Source organism: Scophthalmus maximus, chromosome 5 (assembly GCF_022379125.1).
Source record: "Scophthalmus maximus strain ysfricsl-2021 chromosome 5, ASM2237912v1, whole genome shotgun sequence".
In the NCBI taxonomy this organism is placed as follows: domain Eukaryota; kingdom Metazoa; phylum Chordata; class Actinopteri; order Pleuronectiformes; family Scophthalmidae; genus Scophthalmus; species Scophthalmus maximus.
The window spans coordinates 8977950-9004439 of NC_061519.1; the positions used below are offsets into that span (position 1 = coordinate 8977950).

Genomic DNA, 26490 nt, shown 5'->3' on the forward strand with positions numbered 1-26490 from the left:
GTCCTATTTCATGTGAGCTGTTTACTTATTTTTAGCTATTCAACTATTCATTTTATTGAATTGTCGTCTTTCTTATTACGAAGCAATTTGTAACTGAAAAGTGCAATATAACGTTTCACTTATTCATCAGTTAAAAGTGATGGTCAGCACTGATGTAAAGTTAAAGTTTGATACGAGGATGGGAATTAGATCATAAATGGAACCAACTATTCAAACTAAGCCCTAATTAGTGGGAACTATAGGAGCCAGTATTTTTTTATATACTTATTTAATCATTAATTTCTGTTTTACCTTGACCCACACAAGGGTGTAGGTCATTATGTTTCCTTTGAGTCTTTGACTCTGATCCTTTATTTTAATCCTGAAAGTCTTGCAAGACAGGGAAGTGTTCTGTCCCGTCTTCACACACACACACACACACACACACACACACACACACACACACACACACACACACACACACACACACACACACACACCATTCAGTAGATTCACTGCCTCGAAAGTAAATCTTTTTTTTGGGAATAACGGCAGCTTTGAAATACTGTCCCAGAAGCTGGACTCGGTGGCTGAATCTCTTCATCACTCCCCGCTCTCCCGCTGAACAGTAACACTGAGGTCAGAGGAGTGTGCAGTTAACTGAGACTGTGTTAAATCAACTCTGCCCGGACAAAACCATTCAAACTTAAGGGGAACTCGCGGCCACTTATGACTCGCGGCCACTTCAGGCGGCCATCGACTTGAGTCGGTGGTAACGAAAATATGCAAGTGAAACAGGACTGTGGCCCGTGTCCGATGTACTCTTTACCCCTGAGATAGTCAGAGAGCGAAAGGAAACCAAGGCAGAGGGAGAGATGGTGTAAGGAAACCTTTATGTGGCGTTCACTGGCACTTCTTCAAAAGCTCCTACCCCACTGAGTTGGAGTGGCACAAGGCATCTGTCTCTGAGTCATTCCATGAAAAGTTGATTTAATGTTGTTTAATCATTAGTGGTTTGTATTTTCCCCTTCTCCCTCCAACCACAGCATAATATTTTGAATCTTATCAATTGTGTTTCCTGCAAGAGCACTGTTGTCGTATTTTTACTTTCCTCTGTAAACGATGCATATTCTTATACTCCTTCTTGTATTCTCTCCATGTTACCCCCCCCCCCCCCTCCTTGCGCTCAAAAAAATCCCCCAAAACTCCCTCCAGGGTAAAGTTTTGACTGCTAATGTGTGATGAATCTGAGGACGAAAAAGGCCCACGTAGGATGGGGGGGGGGGGGGGGGGCGGACTGCCTCTGTGGCCCCTCGCAAGGTTTTTCTATTTACACTGTCGTGAGCAACAGCAGGAGGGAGGGGAATAAAAGGAAAGCAGCAAGTGGTTGTGAGCATGTGCCCAGTGTGGCATAGAGAAACACCCGGGGCGCTACGGTATGCCCACAAAATGCATGATCTCTCGCACATCCACGGATACACACGTTGGCCGCAGTAGGTGATCGGACTCCCCGTCTATACTGGACAGCCAGGCCCCTTTCAGCCGCACCTCCAGAGAGCGCCGTCACACACAGAGCCTGTTTGATTCTCTCCACCCAGCATGCCTCCCTCAGGGTTTGTCTTTCAAGCTCACCAGCCCTGAAATGCTTCTCATGTTTTTCAGAGGAAATGCAACCCCCCCACCCCACCTCCGTCCCTGTGCCGGAAGCATCCCTCCCCCAGCTTCACAGGCCAACTCGCGATTATCATTTCAAAAACCACAAGCTTTGTTTGTTGGATTTCCTCCTAGGTAAAGCTCCTGTTGTATCGTAGTCTTTGGCAGCCGGCTGGCAGGGCATAATGTGATTTTGGTCACACAGCAACAGGAGATACGGAGGTCACGGCGACATCTTGGGAGCATCTGGCTTGATATGATCTGGGTTAATATTACAGAGCTCAGTGACGGGGGTCTCTAGCTCGCGCTCTTCTCTGTGGGAGCCAGTGGAGTCCAGTAATGAGATGTTAAATAGCTAACCTCTTCTCATTACTCCTAACACCGTCCTCCCTCCCGTCTCTCTTCCTCTTTCACACGACGAGCTCAGAGCAGGGTTTTATGAATATTTTAGTTCCCTTTCTTCTCATTCTGGTGGCTGCTTGGGATCAATAATTAAGTCCATGCTCCCACCTGAACCCCCCCCCCCCCCCCCCCCCCCCCCCCCCCCACACACACACACACACCCGAACTACTGTGCAAGTATCTTTTTTTCTTCTTCTCCCTCTTCGTTATTTTTGGCTCACCTCCATCTACTGTGCCCTGCCTTCACAATCCCCCCTCAAGAGGCGCTCATTGACTCTTTTAATTAAACTGATGGAGTGGATGGTGGCCCCCACGGATTCTCTTTGGAAGCTGTGAGTTTATTTATTCACATAGTCAGGAGGAAAAGTGCAAGGAAAACAACAAACCAGTCAAGTAGTTGTTGTTGTTAATCAAAAGTGTCCTTTTGTTGTGTTGTCAAATTTTAATAATTCACCCCTACTCCTTCTAGGGGGGGCTAAAAAAAAGTTTTAGTGTAGCTTTCGTAAGTTTGGCAGTGAATGATGACATCCTTACTCTGCCAGATGGCTGTTCAATTTTACATGTCATCATCCAACAAAATTAACAATGAAGAGTGTCAGACATGAATGCGGCATTAAAGACTCCCCCTTGTTCCAGTTAGCATGCATCTGAGAGGGGGAAAAAATGAAAAGAAAAGACAAAAAATCTCCGTCTGCAGCAAAGACAACAGAGATTCACGTGCTGCGTTCTCAATCTGTGTTTTGTCAAGCTGACAGCTGAAGATGTGCATAATTGCTTACAGTAGAATCTGACAGATGTTTGACCCTGGTGTCGATACAATCCCCACCAGCCTCGTCTTTCACACTTTTGTGCTGCAAAAGTAGAGGGAAGTGAAATTCATTAGAATTTGTTTGGTACATATGTAACCAAATGAGCAGTGTTACTGTAAATTCCACTTTGCTCTCCAGAGGCTCAGGATGCGTGATGGAGTGTTACTACAATTTAGTGTCCCACCAGCCGCATCGCAGCAGATAAGGCTGTTTCAAATCACCAGCAATGAAACCTTTTTATAAGAGCCTCATTTTCCCTCTAACTGTTACTCCCCTGGCCACGCCATGACCGTGCACATGAAGTGTCATTTGAATGCTGGTATTTGACGCAGCCACCCCGGCGTTGTTTCTGCTCCTGCTCGTGGCTTCTGTTGTTCTCGAGCTGTGACTTTCCCAAAGGCAACAGTTTGCAATTTGTAAATATGCCTTTTTTTCTTTTCTTTACACAGCTCAGAGCACCGCACAGATGAAATTGGAAACTACACATTTTGTATATTACCGGGAAAACTGTCAGTCTCAAACATGGAGACGTCTTGTTTCTAATGGCCACTTCTATGCATATTGTAAAAATGTGAAATGGGACTGCCAAGAACGTGCATTCAGTCTCCATGAGATGCTGTCAATTTTTTTTTGCTTTATTTAATAACTGGTGTCAGATACAATTACTGGCGGGAAATATTCCCGGCATACAGGAAGTGGTAACTTGAAATTTGGGAGCGAAATGAGTCACTCATCCAAAGACGTCTAGACTCTTTGTGAGAATCGGTTTCAGAAATCAAATTCTACCAGACTGGTTTGTACGCAGGGATTCAAATGAACAGACCATCAAATCTGGCATTAAGTAGGCAGTAGGAGTAAACTGACAAAATTGTAAACTAGAATCACCGAAAACTAGGAGATATGCTGGTGCACTTGAAGAGGGGGACAGAGGGACCTTTGCTAGATGAGCAGGTTTGTGATATTTGCGGTTCCGTCATCCTGTATCGTCATACGAGATTGTAGACGTTTGTATCATGGTTTCAATCGAGAATAATTCAACACTACGTATAATATAGATCTTTTATTTAGTTAAAATTTCCTTACTCTCGGTTTATAGATGGCCTCATCCGCCTGTTCAGGGTTGTGATCCTTTGTCTGTAGATCCCTACACTACATATAGAAACTACATATATATGATCCAAGTTTGATATAAATCAAAAAATATTGTCCTTTAAAGTTGCACTCATCTGTATTTATAATAAGCCTGGTTCAAATAAGTATGTGTAAGGTGACAGGGTTCACTTATCTTGATGAACTCATAGAGAATTATAAATATATATTATGAGATTAGCCAGTACATTTATACATTACGGGTCTGGATATAAATGATCAGAGGATGAAAAGCTATATTCCCGTCGGCTTTGGTCCCAAGACTCCTGATTTATTGAAGTCATTCGCTTGTTGGACCCTCGTGGACCTAACTGCCACTGAGACTAAGAACGATAGAGTGGATGAAATGAGTTCAACCAAGAGTCACAGGCAACAACAGACAAACGAGGGACGTCAGCTCTCAGACCGAAGATGAGTCACATTGCAGCAGAACAATCAACATAATGAAAAATGACGTGCTTCATGTGAAACTTTGTCTCTTCACAGTCCCACATAATTGGTACTCTGTATTGATCTTCCCTTAATGATCTGCCAGAAAGTATTTCTTTGCAATCCGCCACTTATGAGAAACACTTACTTACTTCTCTGTCCTTCCATCCTTCCATCCTTCCCTTCATTTTCCTCTCACTCCTTCACCTGACCCTTTAAAATCAGCAAATATTTCCTCACCATCCGTTAGCTGTCGCTTTTTTGTATGCGGCAGGAAAAAAAACAAGGTTTTCGGCTCAGCCCAGGATCAGTAAATCGAAAACAAAAAATGGTGCGGACCGCGCCACGCAACAATGCCAGTGCAGTTTGTAAACATTGCTCATCAACACCTTAAGAGACGTGCTAGCAGGTGGCGCTGCAACGCCGCCGTTTTTGGCCTAGTGGTTAGAGCGTCGGACTCCCGCACACAAGGTCACGGGTCTGCGGCCCGGCCGGAGCAGTTAAATCACAAAAACAATAAAGGGAGAAACAAGCTTTCTCCAGAATTGCTTACTGGCCCTTTAAGGTTGTCATTTCAAATGATCATATGTTTTTGGAGAACACAAAATGCTACAAAATCAGCATCAACAAACAATAGCTCCCACTATTCATGGAATTATTTACTATTATGGGGATTCCTGGAGCTGAAATTCAGACTTGGATTTGTTTAGTTCCCTGTTCCCTGAACCACAATTGGTTCTCATAATGGCAATGCACTGCAATTTACAGATTTGTGCACTTTTCGTGCTCTGGAAACCAGGGCAAGATGCATCAACCGTTCAGTGGATTCATTGTTAAAATGCTCCCTAAAAAATATAGAAATGTGCACTTTGTGTCAGAAATCTCACACACAAGCCTGATAGTAGATACTTTATTTTTCCGAGGGAAATTCAGGCATCCAGCAGCATTTACAAACATATATACATTAAACATACATCAATCCTACATGAAATAAAAAATACAAAGTTAAATTAAATATTAAACTATAACTATAAAAACTAGCTTATGACAGTGCAAAACGGGAACGGTGCAAAATGGATGTGCAAATGAAGGTAGAAATAAATTGTCCTTTCTATTGTCCTCCCTGCCCTTTACTAGGAGCTGTTTTACAGTCTGATGGCCAGGGGGACGAAAGAGTTTTTCAGTCTGTTGGTGGAGCTGGACTGGGACAGCAGTCGGCCACTGAACACACTCCTCTGCCTGGTGAAGGTGTTGTCCAGTATGGACAGAAGTTTGTCCAGGGTCCTTTTTTCTGCCACTGTCACCAGAGAGTCCAGCTCTGTGCCCACCACTGAGCCAGCTCTCCTCACCAGTCTGTCCAGTCGACCAGCGTCTCTCTTCTTGCTGCTTCCTCCCCAGCAGACCACAGCATAAAAGAGGACGCTGGCCACCACAGACTGGTAAAACATCTGCAACAGTTTTTTGCAGATGTTCAAGGACCCCAGCCTACTCAGGAAGTACAGACGGCTCTGCCCTTTCCTGTGTAGAGCGTCCATATTTGCTGTCCAGTCCAGCTTGTCGTCCATCTGCAGCCCCAGGTATTTATATGTCCTGACCACCTCCACATTGACCCCCTCGATGGACACGGGCTGGAGATGTGGTTTCTTCCTTCTGAAGTCCACCACCATCTCCTTGGTCTTGGAGGTGTTCAGCTGCAGAGGGTTGGACATGCACCACCTCACAAAGTCCTCGAACAGGCTCCTGTACTCCCCCTCCTGTCCATCCTTGATACAGCCAACTATCGCAGTGTCATCCGAGTATTTCTGCACGTGGCAGAGCCCTGAGTTATACTGGAAGTCAGATGTATACAAGGTGAAGAGGACAGGAGAGAGCACGGTCCCCTGCGGTGATCCGGTGCTGCTGACCACAGTGTCTGACGTGCAGCCCTTTAGTCTGACGTACTGTGGTCTCTCCGTGAGGTAGTCCGTAATCCTTGTCACCAGGAGTTGGTCCACCCTCATCTCTGTCAGCTTGTCTCTCAGCAGGAGCGGCCATATTGTGTTGAAGGCGCTGGAGAAGTCAAAAAACGCAATTCTCACAGCGCCGCTCTACTTGTCCAGATGAGAGTAGGCCCTATGGAGCATGCCCACCTTCTCCTGGTATCCAAACTGCTGTGAATCTTGTGCGTGGTGGACCTGGGGTCTGAGGACATGGAGCAGCAGCCGTTCGAAGGTCTTCGTGATGTCAGTGCTACTGGTCTGAAGTCACCCGGCTCCCTGGGGTGTTTTTTCTTAGGAACCGGGATGAGACATGAAGTCTTCCAGAGCACTGTGACCCTCCCCAGGTGCAGGCTTAGGTTGAAGACGTGCTGGAGTGGCTCCCCCAGTTCAGCAGCAGAACAGGCTTTAAGCATCCTAGGACACACTCTGTCCGTGCCCGCTGCTTTCCTTGGACGAAGCCCCCTCAGCTCTCTGCTCACTTGATCCTTGGTGATGATGGTAGGGAGGAGGGTTGGTGGTGAGGAGGGGGGTGAACTGTCCATGGGTGTGGAGGATGGGGGTGGTCTGCAGTCTGAGGTGGGGATGGACATGGTGGTAGCGTTGGGGGAGGTGATGGACATGGTGGGGTTGTGAAGTGGGCCGTCGTTGTTTATGGGAGCTGATTTCCCCTCGCCCATGTTGCATGTCCATGGATGTTACCCACCCTGTTCATCAGCTGTTTACACCTGTCAGTGAAAAGATGGCCGAAAAAACAAAGTGAGATGAGCAAGGCCATGCAAACAACTTAGTGACAATTATCCAGTCTAGCATTTAAAGTGCTCTCTTGCAACAGACCAAAAAAAAACACATGGGAATAAAATCACACCTCAGTGTAAAAATAAATAATGTTGGTACTGAAAACACAAAAGTGGTTCGTAGAAACTCTTTTTTTTTAACTGCCTTTAAGCCTCATTTTAAACATTGCAGTCCCACATTATACACAGTCAGTGACATTGAATGACAACCTAAAATACCATATCATCATCTATGGTCTGTCCTTCATCTGATTTTTCAACGAGTGCACATATTCTCACTGTACAGTTGCTAAAATGTTTATTTCTTTACATCTGTCCTGAGCTCTGAAGACAAATAATCATATTTTAAGTAACAGACTTGTCCTGGATTTGATTTAAAAATGTTTGAACTTTTGCTACTGACATTACTATTTATCATGGATTTACTCACAAATGTATTTTTATCATCATCCCCAAAAAGGAGACACGATATACAGCTGGTTGGCTGAAGTGTATCCTGCAATTTTAGCTCCCCACCTTGGCTTCATCACTCTTCTTCACCTCCCTTACTCTCTCCTTGTCTCCTCTCTCTGACCACATGTTAGACGACCGAGTACCCGTGTCTCTAAACAGGCCCTCCTGTTGTCTCTCTCCTCACATCAGGCAGAAGAACTTTGCCAGAGGCATCGAGCAGCAGCTCCCAGATGGCATGGTGGTGGCATCGGTGCCAACAGAGGCTCAGTGCCACGAGGAGCTGTCAGACCCTGTGCCCGACCCAGAATACCTCACAGGTATGAGACAATGTTTCAAAGTTCAGTTCTGATAGCTCACACCTGTACACCAGCACTTCATCACAGGCCTGTTGAAAATCCCCAGCACTCAAAAAAAGACAGCTAACAGTAAGTGTGAGCTACAGAGCTCTTGTTGCAGCAACAGTGTGGTAAAATGTCTAATACCCAGGTGGTTTTGTGAAAGGCTCTGATCACACGGTTCATTAGTATGACAAAGCAACTTGTAAACCCTGTTTTTAAAGGTGGTATATATTAAGCTTATTTATCAATTGAGCATAGCGTTATTTCATGCCATGAAGTCAAGCCCTTCCATGATGCAGCACATCAGCTGACAGTAGAGATCTCAATGCCAGCCCACATCAGCTGACTGCTCACCTGATCCTCTTCTACGCGTTCAATTGGTAAAGCTCATGTTGTGCGCTCTATTTAAGCCTCTTTAACATGCCTACTCTTCTTGCTCAGTTGCACACCACTTCGCCTCCACCCCAGCACCTCCTTTTGATACTAACCTAATCAATGTCATGTGTTGTCATCGATGCCTATTAAAGGCTTTCCACATAGGCACCTGGAAGGGCAGGGTGGTCCCAGAACAGAGCCATACTGCCAAACATAACTATTCAATATTATTGAAATTAATCTATTTTGACTTGAGTGGTCCTGACTGCATTATTATCACAACCATTAAAGTACATTTTTTGAGGTAAGGTGTTTCTGTGCTAACAATAAGAATTGTTATGAATAAACTTTTCAAGGGACTATTTGATTACCACTATCTCACTTTTCTATGAAAAAAATAGTTGGGATTTATAAAAAAAAAAAAAAAAGACTTAACAGGAAAATGTGCGGAGCTATACAGAAACACTGACCCAGTGAATTATGCAGGAATTGGCATCACGAGCGGTGAAAGTAGTGAACTGGAGCCAGATTTTATTATGATCCTTGTCAAAGGTTTAATGTCACTTCATCCACATCCAGGCTTCCAGTGTTATATATTGTTTTGTGCTTGGAGTAAGACACTAATGATTTTATGAGCACCTCAGTTTTAAAGGTGCCTTCTGGATGTTTTATTTGAAGCCTTGATTTCCATAAGAAGATATATTTGTGGTTTTAAGTACCCAAAACCATCTCAGCATAGTTTCATATCACTCTGTCACTCCTGTGTCTGGTGCTCCATTATGTCTGCAGATCCTCAAAAGTGTGGCTCACCTTTACTCAATATTAAAACTGAATATCCTGATTTGTTTTTAGCTCAAACACATTAACTGTTGAAAAAAAGCATCATATTTCATCACATTTCTTTATAAAATTGGAGATCATCAATAGATTTGTAACAAAATCTAGTGCTGTATTTATTAAGCTATATTTCACCAACTCTGTTTAATTAGCGCTCATCAATTCAGGTATTCATTCATTTTGATTGTTTGTACAAAAACAGCTTCAGTGCACACGCGACTGTTGTCAGTGGCACACGCTGCACTGGAGACACTCTGCCTCCTCCAGGATCTCATCAGACAGCTCTCCACCACCTGCCTGAAAGTGAAACACCTGTGTGCTCGAGTTATAGTGGTTTTCATCATTGTTTTGTTTGTCTGCTTGCTTTTTTAAGTTATTCATTGTGGTGTCGCATTAATTATGTACATCTATATTTGCATAGGCTGTTGTGGTTTGCACTTTCGCCTCACAGCAAGAAGGGGTTCTGGGTTCAAACCAACCAGGGCCTTTCTGTGTGGAGTTTGCATGTTCTCCACGTGTATGCGTGGGTTCTCTCCTGGTTCTCCGGCTTCCTCCCACAGTCCAAAGACATGCAGAATGGGGTTGGGTTAATTGGAGACTTAATTGACCGTAGGTGTGAATGTGAGAGTGAATGGTTGTATGTCTCTGTATGTGGCCCTGTGATAGGCTGGCCACCTGTCCAGGGTGAACCCCGCCTCTCTCGCTGATCCTTAAATGGATAAAGTGGTAGACGATGGATGGATATATTTGCATGGATGCTTAACAAATGTGTGTGTGCTGTGCGCGTGTGTGCAGTTTTATAAGTATGATTACTTTTTGAACCAGGACTGCTTTGCCCTGACTGCACCAAACTGATGAAAAAGTTTGGTTTGAATCCTAAGCGTCACCACATGCTGATACTGAACATTTCTTTGAATTGACAAATTTAATCAAAGAAAAGTATCCTTTCCCCCCGTTGAGTATTTACTTTTGCATGACAAAATTGTGATGTAGCAATTAAAGCATGATTAAACGTCTTCATGGTTTTGTTCACACACTCTTGGCACGCTGTGAAAGAAGAAGTGAAACTTCGGGAATATAGTCATAATATTGTCAGAATAAAGTCGTAATTTTATGAGTAAAGTTCTGATTTTACTTGAAATATTACATTTTATTTAATATTATATGACGGAAATAAACAGCAACCCAGGAAACATCTTTCTCTGGTGCCATGCCACACTGACAACAGGTGCGTTAATGTCATGTTATCCATGTTAAACGTTTATTAACCGCGTTTGCTAGTTGACCTAGACTGAAGTACAGCTTCACAAAGTGCTCCTTCCTCATTTTAACGCATGGGACTGCTCATCTGATATTTGTATAAATATTTTATATATATATATATATATATATATATATATATGTCTGACAATTTACTTACATTCTTTGAAGAACACAAAACATGTGTATGATTGTGTAAATTAAATGAAAATCTTAATACAGAAAGAATTATGGTCTTTAAAAATATTAGGGGGGAAAATCACCTGATATATTGCAATATCCTCAGGAAATAATCTGTTCATAAATTTAAACAAATTGCTCCTTTTTCTCAAAATTCCTGCTGGAATGAAGTTCAATATTAATGTTCATTTTAATTAATTGTTTGTTTTAGTTAATTGATCTGTGATGTTATTATTTTTATACAAATGATATTTTCGACAGAAGCTTCTTTTCCTCTGTCTTTGTATGTTGATGGAGGTCAGGGTTCATACTACACATATATAAGTTGTAGGCCAAAGCACACAGTTGCTTACAAGAGCATAAAGTTCTTATAGATCTAACCTCCTAAATCGCTTTCAAAGTTCACCAGATTGATGGATTTAACTTTAAAATGGACACAACTTTCTTTCGGAGGAGAAATGCATGTCCCCGGACCCCCCTAGAGGGGTCTGACCCCCATAGTCTCTGAAAATCTCCACTGCTCTCTGCTATCACTGACATGGTTTTGAAGCTACTGTTATACAATAGTTGCTCTTCAAACGTCTTAAAATGTGCATATTTAGAGTAGGGAAATAACAAAAAATTTGGTCGTCCATATTGCTAAAATCCTGGATATAGGCCTGGTCATGGGTGTGGGTGTTTGGTTGACCTGCTGAATAGGACAGAAATCAATTTGACAAAAAAGTTTCCCGGAAAGAACCACTTCATTTTGACAGAAGCTGAAAAGAATATTTTTATCATTATTCCTCAGTGCTGGTATTTAAGATACCCTCCAGCTCTGCCAGCATAGATTATGACCTTTTGTCTTCATGTTCAGATGGCAGTACTTTAACTGAGGGTATAGAATTGATTATTCTTTTTCAGCATATTTCCTGGAAATGCTCTAGTCAGGCAGCCTGCTGGCTAAGCTCATCCTAGACACATGTGTAACTGTGTCTGAATTGCTTTACAGTAGAGAGGAGCAGATTGCATGAAGGTCTAATCGCCTGTTGTTGATATTACAGCGGAGTTACAAGGCCAGTCATGGCATCAATTCAAAACCACATCGCGTGAGGTCATGTCAAAGGTGACGGACAATCGAATGACCGTGGAACAGCAAGTGGTTCCGACTGCAGTTTATTGGAAACTTCGGAGGATATTAAAACTGCCTAATCTAAATGGATCTTCTGCTGTCACGTCCCCGAGCTGCTGTCCCCCCTCTGCAAGCACAGCTCAAAACCTTTTTATCCCTACACTGCCCCTGGGCCCGTGGCGCACGCAGGCCAGAACAGAGCCCGGCGTGGCAGCACTTCTCCTCTTGTGGCTCTGTGTTGAGCCTTTGCCGCAGCAGCCGTGGGCTTTATTGAAGAGTTCTATCATGAAATGAGATATCATTTCAAAGCATCAAGCTGGGTGCCAGAGAAGCGCACAGTGTGCTCTGGGGCACAGCGGTGCAGTTTTCTTCTTTCACTGTTTCCAACCTTTGCTGGAAGTGAACTGAGGCATGACGCAAGAAGTTGCATGGAAAGTACAATGTAGCGGTCCAAAGACCGGGGGTTTGGAACTAAGTGAAAATCCATCATAAAGAGAACTGAAGACCTGACGTCTCATCTGGTCTCGTCTCTGCTCCCCTGGATTCTGTCTTTCCCTGAAACGTGTCTTTGGAATTTACTATACATATTCTAAGATAAATGAGTACAGCAGCCCTCAATAATATAAATTAATATCTTTTTGGAATTCATTTCAAGCTGGTGTTCAAAAAATGAAAGCTCTGTCGGGCGACCGTTAGCCAAATGGTTAGGCCACATAGGTGCATTCGCCTTGAGCAGCAGTTACCTGGTTCCCTGTCAAACCAAAGTAAAATGCCACAAAAAAAACTATTAACGATATGTGTCATATCCTAACATCATATTTCCCCTCTTCTAGCAGTAAACCCTGCTGTCACCAACTGACCTCAGTCTGTCAGTCAATCGACGTCTTAGCCATGAGGAATTTGTTGAAAATGATTTCCACTCATGTCTGTATTCTAAATGCAAAGTTACAAGAAGAAGGCTTCAGATTCAGCATAACGGCATGATACATGTTCGGCATCCTTACAACAACATTGTCTCTGTTATGATCCTGTTGATGGTAGTGATGATAGGGCTGGGTGATTTGTACCAAACATTATATAAAATTTTTATCAGAAGTGGGTTAAATGTTCAGTTTTAAGTCAGAGCCACATATGTGAGATGTGATGTGCCAGACACTTTTAATAAAACAGACTGCTTAAAATAAAATGCAAAGACATGATTTCCATTCTACAGCTGCAAGACATTTAATCAAAAATGAAACAAAGTAAGTGACCCATTTCAAAGGTGACCTTTTATACAAAATGTTACTTTGTTGTACACCCTGTCAACATGTATGTGTCCCCGGTGTATCTACAGTCCCTCAAAACCTTGAGAAAAGACTTTCCACTCTCCTTCCCTCTTGCTCCTTCAGTGTGTGCAAATCCGATTTCACTCTCTTGAAGTCAAGAAGTGATGTGTTTAGCTGGAGACCTCCCTCTTCTCCTGCTCACTGACAGCCCCCACCTGCTGAACAGTCACTAAGCCCTCCTATAGTAGCTTTCTTTCATTGTTGTTTTCTTGCTAATTTCGGCTCCAGTAACAAGAACATGTCAAATAACTGACAAGCTTACCATTTTCAGAACCTACTGTGAGGAGCGTTCAACAGCTGAAAATGCTGCTCCAGCTGTCCTGGATGCAAAAATGTTGAAATATTTGTTGCCAATAATGTCAGTGTTGTGCTTGAAGATTGATTCTGTTGCCACCAAGTGGCCAAAATATTATTGAATGCCAGTTTAAGTGCAAAGGGTTGCGATAATTTACTATATTTTCCATGCTGTACTTGCAGTAGTTACTGTACCTAAAAGCTGGACTTGTTTAAATGTACAGTAGCTGGTTTGTTAACCGGAAAAACACCAATTAATGATTTAAAAATATATGTTGACTGGACTTGGGTAGAGTGTCTTTTGTTCATTTAAAGAAATATAAAGTAATATCGGAGTTGTGCTGTATCTTGAAGTGTTGACAACTCCAGGGGTGATCCATCATGGAAGGACCAAAGCTAATAAAAATGTTTCAGAATTTAATCAAGGAGAGAAAACGGACATGTTCTTACTGGGGGACCCTGCCTCATATTAGACAGAGTATTGCAGCAGCAGCAGCACTTATAATCTTACTTTTTCAACTTTGTCAGTTCTGGCACACAAAATGAGAAGGAGCAAGTTTTTGTCCCAAATCATATTCATGCCAGAAAGTTAATGAATGCCAACTATTCACCAGCTGGGAACACAATTATTGAGTCAGTGGTACAAATCAACAATCTCGTTGCCCCCTACGTGGATATATTATGGTTATTATGTTCCGCGGGGCAGTTCCAATCTTACTTATTGGCCCCTTTAAAACAGATGGCCCATCATTCGCTCATTGAATTTTGTTTTTATTAACATCACCTCTCAGCTGTATGACATCGAGTTATCTGAAGGCCGAGGAAACACTTGTTTCAGCTCAGAAGTCTTGGCCAAGAATGTGGTGGCACCGTCCTCGTGAAGTCACCTGGGGCATCTTCTCACCTTACCCCACCTGTTCTCTTGGCCTCTTCATTTCCAGAGTGCACAGACACCAAGCGTCCAACGCTGTGCTCTCCAGCACCAGGTAGCTGGCACTCGGCCACTTCCGCCCATCTCCTGGCAGGCCGTCAGCAATATTGCTGGGCCTGCAGTTAATTGCATGGCTCAGGTAATTGTCCGTGGGGTAGACAGACGTGCAGAGGCGGCGGCGCGGCCAGCGGAACGTCTGTTGAGCTGGGGCGAACGCATGCCGCCCCTCTGTTCCTCACTAATGCGACCTGGCTCGGTTGCTGTGGTCAGTGTATTTGTCACAATGTCAGCGTTCCTCGTTCCAGTCTATTCTGGCCCTCGCAGGGGTGAAATCATTCATCTTCCTATTCATCTGCGGGCTTGAAAGCCATTCATCACAAGGCCAGGGACCTCCATCAATTATTCCGATGGGAGAAAGTGTGGGGAAAGGGAGGTTTTTGAAAGGCAAATACATCTTGATTTAATTGGAAATCAAGTATGCTCAAGGCTGACAAGCAGATTTCCCCCTATATGGAAGTTGTGTGATAACCGGGAAGAAGAGAGAGGGTAGAGAGAGAAAAATGACTGAGAAAAAGAGACAATAGAAAAGAACGATAAGAGATAGATTAAAGAAAGAAAAGACAAAGATAACAGGATGAGATGATGGAATTTTAGAGGAAGAAAGAAATTAAATAAAATAAGATCTGATGAGCGAATGACAGATATTTTTCTTCAGGTGCTGCTGGGATGAGGGAATCTAGTGGTGGAGGTCAAAAGGGCAGCAGGGGGTGGTGGGGGGTACTTGACCTGCTCTCATCCTCTGCTTGCAGCCCTATAATGCCTCTTCAACACACGCATCATATCGTGGTGACTTTTGGACCCCACTGTATGTCTCTGGATGGATGTCCATGTGTACACGTTACTGCGCGTTCAGATGGATGTAACACAACAGAGAAAGCCAAAGGTGCAATAGTCACCCCTGCCAGTCACTGCGGCTCTGCAGCCGCTCCCCTGTCGTCCGTCATCAAAGCCACAGATTTATGCTCAGAGGTTTGGAGAAATAGCTGACACAAAGTGTTTAGATGTTCAGAAGAGACGTTTCAAAAGAGAAAGATAAAACTCACCAGTGCTGCTGAGGATCCTTTTTTTTAGCGAAGTTCATACCTTTTTATGTAATAAGTGATATAGAGCAAGGTGTCTATGACTTGGTATAAGTGACACCCAATCCAAACCATGGGTTACCTACAAAGGGAGTAACTGTCTTATGACCTCATACCAGTTTGATAATTACTATGTGGTATTTTGATAAATTGCAAATTTGTTTGGTAATATGAAGAGTAAACGCTGAAATGGTAAAATGGCCCTGAGGTCATTTCAGCATTTTTGCTTATGTCTTGATTCTCAATGAGGAGCCTCGCATAACCGCCTATCCTGTGATGGTCACACGGGGGGAGCAGAGCCAATCCCAGCTGACATTGGGATAGAGGCAGGGAACACCTTTCAGTCCATCACAGACAAACAACCATTACCACGATGACAAGACACGATGGAGAGGCAGGGAGAGAGACAGTGAGGAGTATAGTGTTACCAGGTACCCATGTGATGAAGTTGAATATCAGTTCTGCTTATCTGTTATCTGTAAGGACATGACTACCTGCCAGGAGGTTAAAATTCATCTGCCAGGACCTGACTGTCTATGTCATCTATCAATGTACTGGTGCCTGTGTTTTGAAATGAGCTAGTGCTGTTCCGCGGTGAACAGTCAAAAGTCTGATGATGACAAGCAAAGTGCAGTAAATGCGGGTCGTTTATTATCTGCAAGTCTGGTCACATGTTGAATCTGGACAAACAGCATGACAGAAATGTTGAGCAAAGCACAGTGTTTGATGTCCTGCGGGAGTGCGACTGTCAGTTGGCTCATCAGCACAAGCACCTCAAGTAAAGATCTTTAACATGCAGTACTTTAGTTCGCATTTTGCCCTTATTGCTGCTTTGATGAACTGCCCCCGCTGCTGAAAAACAGGAGGAAACTGGCAGAAGAGTGCACTGATTCAAACACGCAACGACTAATAGGCCTTTAATAAAAGCTCACATGATTCAGTGGCAAGAAAATTACAATAATATCGTTTATCGCAATAATTTGGGCCTAATGTATCGTCTGACAAAAAGTAGTTATCGTGACAGGCCTAGGCAAAATTTAATTCTGCGATTTATTGTTGTTTTTCCATGGATTACATCAAAGGAGAATCTTGCTACAACATTCATTCCTGCGATCCGCGCTGTTCGGTTTGCATTTTTGTGTCTAGAAGGCTAGACTTGCAAAGTTTCCATGGTTTCTATATCATCACCTGTGAAATGTGAAATATTGACAGCAAAGTTTAGGAATCTCATGACCGATTGTCTTTCATGCGATGTTTCAGGCTTTTAATATACAATGCGGTCCATAAGTCTGAGACCACCTCAGAGTGGGCAGTGCGATGGCCCAGGAGCACATTTGAGCTGAAATGTATGAAATCACTGTTTGATGATCTTGAAACTTTTTCTATCACAATTTGACTTCATCATTAATGCTGAAAGGTTAAGACACAAAGCTAAATGCCGGTTATTCCAAACTCAGGTCCTGTCCATTAATAATACATGGTTATTGGTCCAGATTACAGTTTAGGCTTATGAACATCTTTGCAATCAGTGCATATTAATATTTACAGCATTGGTTAGATTTGAATTGATCACACAGTCCTCTGGAGATGTGCCTCTTGATTTATTCAATTACCTTTTCTTAGCCAGAGCAGGTCTACTTTTCCTCATCAAGGTCATCCTTTGTGTTACTGTGTTCCCCTCATCTTTTCATGGCCGGCCTGGTTTCTCCTTGAGTCCTGCTCATGCCCGCTCAGCGCTCTCCACACATACGAGCCTTTTGATATTTCAGCATTGAGATGGCATATAATCTATATTTTATAAGTCCTTGATATAATTGGTGGCAGCGAGGGAAGGTCATGCCTTCTGGGGCCCTCATTTTTCCCCCTTGGTTTTCAAGAGGGAATCCTCAAAGAGCTGCCCTCTAGATGTGGATTGGTTCCGATGAGGCAGATGAGGCAGTGGGTATGGTGTCACTGGTTTACAGTGGGTGGAGATGCAGCGTGTGCCAGGGTGCAGCAATTATTCAGCATGTATGTACTTTGAAAACATGCGGGGGCCATAATTTATTCAACACTGAGACACACTTTGGAATGAATCCTTCAATGTGACTCTCATAGGGCTTATTCGGAGTCAGAAATTTGCTTTTTTTTTGGTGAGAAACAAGTTATGAATGTGAAAAGTCTTGCAGGAATCCCCAATTTATGTTTTAAGCTTTTAAAAAAATGCATTTTTAATTTACTATTTTATTTTTCTGGTGACAGAATGGTAAGCAACAAAACAATAACAGACTCACCACAACAGGTGTGTCAGACCTTTTTATTTTTCTTCCACTGGGCTACTCAATTTTGACAAATTGACACATTTGTATTTCACTGCTTGGGATCTATATTGAGCAACCCTTATAGATTTTATTTCCCTCTTATTTCTTCATTGTTGATGCCAGTTTATCACTTTACCTCATCTATGATCCCATTATTTTTGCAAATTATACATTTATCTCCTTAATCATATCAAATCAATAGGCTAATCAGCCATTTGAATGCAGCAGAATTTTATCTGGGGTGTTAATGATTAGCTGCTTACTGCTGCACATAAATTAAACTGGAGCAATGTAACATCCTGATGTCACATTAATAAAGTGGAGATCGGAAAATGACTAAATAAAACGAACACACCGACACTTACATTTTCAGTTAACTTCAAGTTCAAACTTTATCATCCAAATTCGACTTCCAGCAGTGTATTGTACGAATACTGTTCTTTCGTGAAGCAACCTCGTTGCTGACAGTCTAATTATATAATATGGTTATTGCATTTATTTTTACCATGATGTAGTTCAAATTTGTGTCTATTTGGCCCAGGGTGGGAATAGTCACATGGCAGCTATCCAGGTATCTACCCCTGTATGGAGTTCCCAGTGGCTCCACGAGTGATGTTTAATAAGAGCCATATGCATGAGTGGCATTCTAAACGTCTGCAGCACATCGTGCACTTATTAAAGGGCACTTTCGTGTTATGGTAGATGAACAGGTCACGCACACGGCCTTGTCTGTTTGTACAGACAAGAAAAAAAAAGGGAATCATCGGGAGCACCTGCACAACTAAATCAGGGTAGATGTAGGACAAACCATGAAATACCATTCTGATCGTTGGGCAGAACAAGTCTGAAGATGAACAGCTCCTGGTCCAAGCTGTACATCTTCAGAGGTTGGTGAAGGGCGCCTACAGGCCATTATTTCACCTGCATCGCCATCACCTCCTCCCACTCCCCTTCCCTCCCTCCCTCCCTCCCTCCCTCCCCCCGGGGGAAAACAGGAGTAAGCAGTGAAGGCTGACACAGTAGCTCGCATACCTTTGCTTTCTTTTTCAGTATGATCAGACGGTATGACATGCTAACGGCATACTCAGACATGAACACACGTACACGCACACTCACGCATGCAAAATCGCTACAAACAACTGTGGCTATCGCACCCTGACTGTGCTGTGCTTTGACCCATTGATGCTGCTGCACTTTAGCCACACTTGCCTGCCAGGGGGGGTTGCAGTCATGTAACACTTGCCGTCACTTCACTTTGTATACTGGACTAGTTTTATGCTTTGTCAGTCTCCATGGGTCTCTTTTCCTAAGTGCTACTCTGTCTTCCAACCCCCCCCCCATCTCTCTGTCAGTCTGTGTTAGTGTTTTCACCGTGACAGCATTGTTGCTCAGCATTCCTCATGACAAGATATTCATAAATGCATAGTGTGTTGACTATTCCAAGAATTATTAATACTTTGTGTTTGCTACTGACTGCTGAAGACACTTACATAATTTACAACTTTATTTTAATTTTTATTTAGGTTTCCAACAAGCTCACAGTGGAATATAATGCACAAGGCAGTACTTTTCTGCCACTTGCTTGGTCAAATGCTATAATTATTTACAGATGTTTTGGGGTAATTTGGCCTATATTGGATTAAAATGTTCCAGGAAGGACACTTAGGAGATAAACAAGGACCTGAAAAGTCCCTTTGGCTAAATCTGGCGACTGGAAAATCTGGTTATATACTGTTTAATGCTTTTTGGTTAGGGTTAGGGAAAGGTTAAGGTTGTGTTAGGTCAGGGTCTGTGTTGACTTTTTCAGTATATTTACCCATCATCCACAGCTACTTTTCTGATTTGGCGAACTTTGGAATTGTGTCAGAGAAGGTTTATTACTCTCTTCTGTGAATTATTTCATATGGCATTTTTCTTCTATTCATGGGGCATACATTTCAGAGTAATAAATGTATTATTGTCTATTGAGAATGACATAAATAACACCCTGTTAACATCAGTTTTGTTTATATGCTGCACTTGCACATATTAAAGGCTCAGGGGATTTGCAAACTGTACGACTAATGGCAATATTAATCATAAAACTCATGAAGGACATGGACCTGCATGTCAAATAGAATTTAAAGGCACGTGTTAAATACCTGCATTAGTGAAGGCTATTTTGACAGAAAAGAGTAAGAGGTGGAGTAGCCATTAAGACATGAAGTAAAGCAGAAAAAAGATGGCATGCTTGAGGAAAAAAAAGAAGAAAATAGCTCAGTGAATTTAAGGAGAGCTGCGGAACAGGGCTGGAGTTTCATGCCAAGGAACTCTGCACAGAAATAGAACCAATTAGGACAGCAGAAATGGCTGCTGTAGAAAGCAGTGACAAAACCCATACACCACTTGCCAAGTCTTGATCAGGACTTCAAGGTGGACTAGAGTAGACTAAAATTAGAAATCAGGGCCCAAATTATTTTTCAGCTACACTGTATCAAAAAATAAGTATGCAGGAGTACTTACAAGGCCTGAGCAGCCCTTATTAGTTAGCAGCAGATACAGTAGGTGCATGTGGAAAGCTATTCCTGTGTCCCCTGCTGTTACTGTACAGAAAACCTTGAAAGCTGAAGATGAAAAAAGAAATAACTTTCAGCTTAATAGGGTGAAGAATCCAGGATATACTACTATACAGTTTATATGAATTATTAGGTTGTATTGTAATTAATCAGCAGTCAGATGGTGAACTTATCTGGTAAAAAAAAGTTACTGACGTCTTACTATGTGAAAATGAGACTCTTATTCATACATTGATTTCAACTTTTGGTTGGCAGAGGCCAGGCAGAGAAAATCAGAATTTATCAGTATCACAAGTGATCACAACAGGTAAGCAATAAGCTTTAGTAATACAACAATAGGTTCCTGTCCACAGGTTTTATCATTTTAGCTGACATAGGTGGGGCAGTGTTGGGACTGAGGTGTATGGCAGTTATATAAATCAAAGTACAATTGAATCAATATTCCAGGTCTCGTAAGGAAGTGTGTGAAGAAGTCCAGTGGGAAGTCAACTCTACAGTCCTGCTCTGAATCCTCCAATGAGGAGTTCCCAATGGCTAGGTTTTTTTTCCGTAGGTGATCCATCTTTGTTACCCTGTCTGCTTTTTCATTGTTCAGATAGAAAGATAAAACACCCATGTTAAGCTGCGCGAAGGTCCCTTTTCCTTACAGCATACCCGCTTGTCTCATGGAATGACTGTGTTCTGCAAGTGTAGACAAGGCCCCTCAGTGGAAGTCTTCTCTTCTCTCAAGATCTTATGAAATTGTAAGTTTAACTTAAAATAAATTTAAAGTCACTTCCAACAGTTTTGGTTTCCTTTAGAGGGCCCTTTATTGAAATGACATATATTCGGGTTCATACTTTTAATTTGGGTTACCAGTTGAAAAAGTGTTCATGCGCTAATGTTGAGAAAAGACATCAGTGTTCCAATACTGGGTTAGGGTTAGGGTTAACTGCCCATACCTGCAGATCCTCATTTCACCCTCTGTCTAAAACGCATGGATTTCTTTTAGCTCCGCCTCCCGAGAAACCAGTCTTTTGTGATTGGTCAACTGATTACAAAACTACAAAAAGTGGAGATTTTCAAATTGCAGGTGGGGTTACCCCAAAAAGAGTCAAACTGTGTCATCACAGTGGGAGAGAAATCTGAACCAGTGGTTCAGAGCTAAAATGTTGTCACAGTTCGTGGGCCGGCAGGCCCCCAGATTTTTGCATAATATGTCACCTTTAAAATGGTGCAATATGTAGTGGTCAGGCCCGTCTTATGTGGTTTTCCAGTTAACGACTTGGTCATAGAGAAATAGCCGCAGTTCATTAGGCAGATTACTTGAGCACGTAATGGCGCTTACAATTCCCAAAACACAGTGCATAGTTTAAATAGCAGAATTTCGAGACAATATCAGTCAATATCACTTGAAATCCATTATGATTTCATGATTCTGTGATTTCCATTGAGGACAGGATGAGGAAACCTCTGCTGTCTTTCTTCCAGCTGTAATTAGACTGCTTAGGGAATGTAGGTTGAGTTCTCTTGTTAACATTTGTGACTCCTTCCCAGCGGGAAGCAGGGCAGAGAATATCTGCCCCGACAAGTGCAGGGCTGCCTAATATTCAACAGTGAGAGCGCAGAGCTGGTATAAACCACAGCCTGTCTACTAAAAACTCAACAAAGTGCCTGTAACTGCCTTATGGCAATTGGAGAGTAACAGAAAACATGTCATGGAGTTATGTGTTTGTGTTGCTATAAAGGAATTGCAGGATGTCTGCATTTCTCACTCAGAGTTAAGAAGTAGTTGTAGTTCAGTGCCTGCTGGCTAGCTACCTAGCTACATATAGTTAACTGCAGATCAGCCTGTTATCATTGCTAGCACAGGTAGCTAGCTTGCTAAGCCGTTCTATCAAACAGACCACAGAATGAAGTCAAATTACAACTTGCAAAAATGTGTGCTATATTTGGTCAATTATTTCTATGCAATAATGTGTATACCTACCTATTTGTTTGGAAACTACAAGCTCTTGCTAAGTGAGCTTACTCACTGTGCAGTATTGCAGATTTGCATTATAATTACTATTATAAGCATATTTATAGGTTTAATTTTCGATTTTGCGAGAATGTTAAATGTGCATCTCTGTTATTTTATGAGGACTAGTTGCAAGCCAACACAATGACAAAAAAAAAAAACCTTTATGGGAACTGTAAATCACTCCAACCCTTCACTCCTTTCTGCCAGACTAAACATCACTGTCAGAGCGACTCCTGGGTTCATTCTTCATTAGCAGTATTGTGTGAAAGCCACATTCCTTCAATGTGTTGCATAATAATAAACTAATGTAATAATTAAAGACTATGTAATCCAAAGAATTAAAAAAGAAATCAAACGCAACGCCATACAAATCACATATGAGAGCATGTGTTCTGTAATCTTTAGTGAAAGACATTTTTAAAGTAACTATCATAACACTGCTCATGACTGAACGAGGTTTGTTATTTAAGTATTTTCTCTAAGGAAGATTCATAGGAACGTGCTCAGGTAGGAAAGTAATCTTTTGGCTCATAGAGCCCCATTAACTAGCCTGGCCTGTGCTCCATTTCACTCTCGGATAAGTCTGGCAATGAATGATTTAGTGGGGAAGTGGGGGGTAGAGTGAATGAGGAGTAATAAATAAAGTGTGTGTGTGTGTGTGTGTGTGTGTGTGTGTGTGTGTGTGTGTGTGTGTGTGTGTGTGTGTGTGTGTGTGTGTGTGTGTGTGTGTGTGTGTGTGTGTGTGTGTGTGTGTGTGTGTGTGTGTGTGTGTGTGTGTGTGGGCGTGTGTGTGTGTGTGTGGGCGTGTGTGTGTGTGTGTGGGCGTGTGTGGGCGCGTATGTGGGCGCGCGCGCACATTGGGAGTTATCCAGCACGCCGATTCTGTAATCTAATGGGAAACTAAATGTAATACAGCACAGGACAGATTTCTTCCCGAGACGAATCTGATAAGGTAAAAAAAAAAGTTGGCCCTCAGAAACGATGAGTGGACTCCATGGGGAATGGTTAGGTTAGAGCCTAGGCCAAATGCTTTCCATAATTCATGGCAAAGACAGATTACTGTGAAGAATTATCATAATACATAACTTCACCACTTGTGCTCGTTTCCATTCCATGCAGAAAGTCTCCACAAGATGCTTACACTAATCCCAGCTTTACAGTTCCTGCATGTTTAACCAGAAAATGTCATTGGTGGTCTTTAAAGTAGGGTCTACCAATATGGCTTTTTCCAGGCCGATATCGATACTGATTATTACTACTCGAAGAGACTGATAACCGATATTTATCTGCAGTAAAAAAAATAGTGTCAAAACTTGTCAAAATTCAAGATAACACAAACTCTAAACACAAAACTTTGTTGAAATGCCTTGAAGCACATTTCTCAATTCATAGAACCTTTCAACGTGACCTTAACAAAAATGTGCAGGGAGCTCATAGCAGCATTATTATGATGTCGAACAAACAAACATGGATGGGACATAGAGTAGTGATTGCGGCTGCATCGCAGCCAAAGTAGCACATTTTAAAGTGAAATTATTTGATCGGCAAATTGGTTTTAAAAATTACCGATACGGATAATCATAAAAATGGTGAATATCGGCGCTGATAAACGGCCAGGCCTGTAATTGGTCGACCCCTACTTTAAAGAAACATTTAAACCATGACCAAACTCCAAATTAATGTTGCTGTGAACTTTGTCCTGTGATTCAACTTACTCCTCTAAGCACTTTGGTCTCTGTGGCACTTGCATCCTTGTTTCCTGTGGTCATCTTTATGTAATTCTGGAACTCATACTGATAAATGGTACCAGCATAAATATCTGATCTGCCCTGACGACTTGACCGTGGTGATGTGCCCTTAGAGATGGCTGTTTTAGGCCAGTCCACCTATTCCTCTAGTGCCAGGAAACAAAATGTTCAACCTATCTAGGGAAAATATTTCAACATTTATTTAAAAGTGCGTACAGTTCGATGCTGACATTCGTGGTTTCCAAATGGTATATATTGAATTTGGTTATTTTGTTTCAAAAAGTAGCTTATAATGTCAATCCACTGACAATGGTCTGCGCACCCTCACATCATCTTCCTGTCATTTATTAACCGCAGTCGTACAATATCTGTTTACTGAAATTTACACAGTGTCATTCTTACATTTTAAAATCCTCAGGACGGATTGGATAATATCGCTCAATTTAACAGTATGAGTCGCGTTCCATCATTACATTTGGATATATCAAAAAAATGGAAATCTAATTAAGAATATTATTATTCCCTTTTACACAACTTGTGTCTGATATGTTTTATCTAAAAAAATATACAGTGATGCAATGCTTGAAAGGACATCAACGTATCCCTAATTCAAATTTTCAGAATCCATAAATATGTGGACATTTCATTTCAGAAGTTAAACCGCTGGAAGTCATAATAGTAAAGAGAGGCTCAAACATTGAAAATAAAACAACCATCTTTATGAGTGGAGGGAGACTTGCAATAGTCTGTGTATGTGTGTGCAATGTTTAGTCTGACTCCTCATCACTTGAGGATGGAGATGGGGTGATGAGTGGAGCAGGTCGGGCTATCTCAGCCCGAGTCTGAAATATGTAAGACATCACAACCTCTGATCTTATGCTGATGAATGATCATAAAAGAGGTATTGTTAGTAAAGATCTGGACTGTGCGTGAATGAGGCAGCAGAACCTAGAGTTAAAGGGATCTCTCTTTCTGAAAAAAGTTTCCTTCAACTCAGGCTTATCCAACTCAGAGTATTCACCAAACCAGCTTGCTGGGATACACTTGCACAAACCATCACCATCAGGTTTGATATGTATCATAATGCCTTACTGAAATCATCTCGCAAATTACGGCAGGAAAAAAAGTGGCCGCCAAGTCATGTTCTGAACACCTTTAGCTTTCAAACGAGGGAAGGATTGCACTACTTCATATTTTAAAGGAGGTTTAGTCAGCAAAGTAAAACAATAATATTTAATCCTGTTTATCTCCTCATGAATGAAACATCATATTAAACATTTTATTGGCAGATATTCTGCCTCCACTTACCTGATGAAGGCATGCTTTATGTTTGCCGCTGCACCTTATTAAAAGCTTTCATCATGACCATGTGCTCCTGATCTGCATCCTTCCAGATCCTAATGACTTTCCCATCAGCCTCAGCTCTGCTTTGTGTTTGGTAGCGACAGAATTTTGCCAAACACTGCAGTTTACCTGGTTAGACGTCAGCCTGTAAGCATTGCCATTGTGAGCATGTTGCTACGCTGGCATTTGCACTTTAGTCACAGCACCGCTGAGCCAGCTGACCATTAAATTATACCTCGTGTTGCCTTTTGACCAACCTCGCCATGTCACCATAGATAGTTTTGTTTGAGTTCAACCATCACTAAAGCATAATTGGCGAATTTGAAAGTTATCTGCTGAGTTTCACGTGCAAAGTCCAGCATTCATGGTTTGATAAGCAAATTCAGGATTGAATAAAAACTTGAGTGAATAAACAGCCTGTGGGTGTGATAAAAAAAAAAATCCACATCACAAATATGGAGGCTGCTCCCAGAAATGTCTGCAACAGCGACTGCGGTGATGGAGAATGGCAGTTGTGGCCGGGTCTATAAAGCCATTTTCTTCTTGCAAATACCTGACACTTTACAAACTGTGCTGCCAAACACATTATCAATGAGGCTCAACCATGTGGTAATTAGGAGGGCACATGTGGCGTGTGACATCTCAAGGTGACACGCCTTTTATTTCCGCTGCACCGGGGGAAGACTGAAGATGACCGCGGTTGCCAGCGGCCGATGAAAATAAGATGCCAGGAATGTTGAGCAGATACCTCTGTGCTTGCGCGGACACGGGGCCATATGCTCCGGCTTTAATTACGAGGGACTTGGGGAGAGAGGGGCTCGGGGTTGAACTATGAATCATCGCCACTCTGCCTGCCTCGGAAGCCTCGTTCCACTGGATTCCATCACTGCCCACACAGGTCTCCCCCTTTCTATAAATAAACCCCTCCCGTCCTGATGCATGTGTTAAACAGACAGCTGACACCACAGTTTGCTCTCATTTACACCCTTTCCCCAGCTTTTATGAAAATGTGAAAGTATGGGACATTTACTGTCGGGAGTAAATGAGAAGGGTTGAACTCTGACTTTGCACACAAAGCCGTACTGAACCCAGCCAACCCCA

The 26490-nt window shown here is 42.3% G+C and overlaps 1 protein-coding gene across 7 annotated transcripts in view; it reads left to right on the forward strand.

Moving 5' to 3' along the window:
- astn1 (astrotactin 1) overlaps positions 1-26490 on the forward strand; it is a 344279-nt gene that overhangs the window by 169738 nt on the left and 148051 nt on the right. For all 7 annotated transcript variants that reach the window (XM_035635262.2, XM_047332223.1, XM_047332225.1 and 4 more), the window contains one exon: positions 7837-7964. In XM_035635262.2, coding sequence (XP_035491155.2) covers positions 7837-7964 — 128 coding nt within the window. The remainder of the gene's footprint in view (positions 1-7836; positions 7965-26490) is intronic.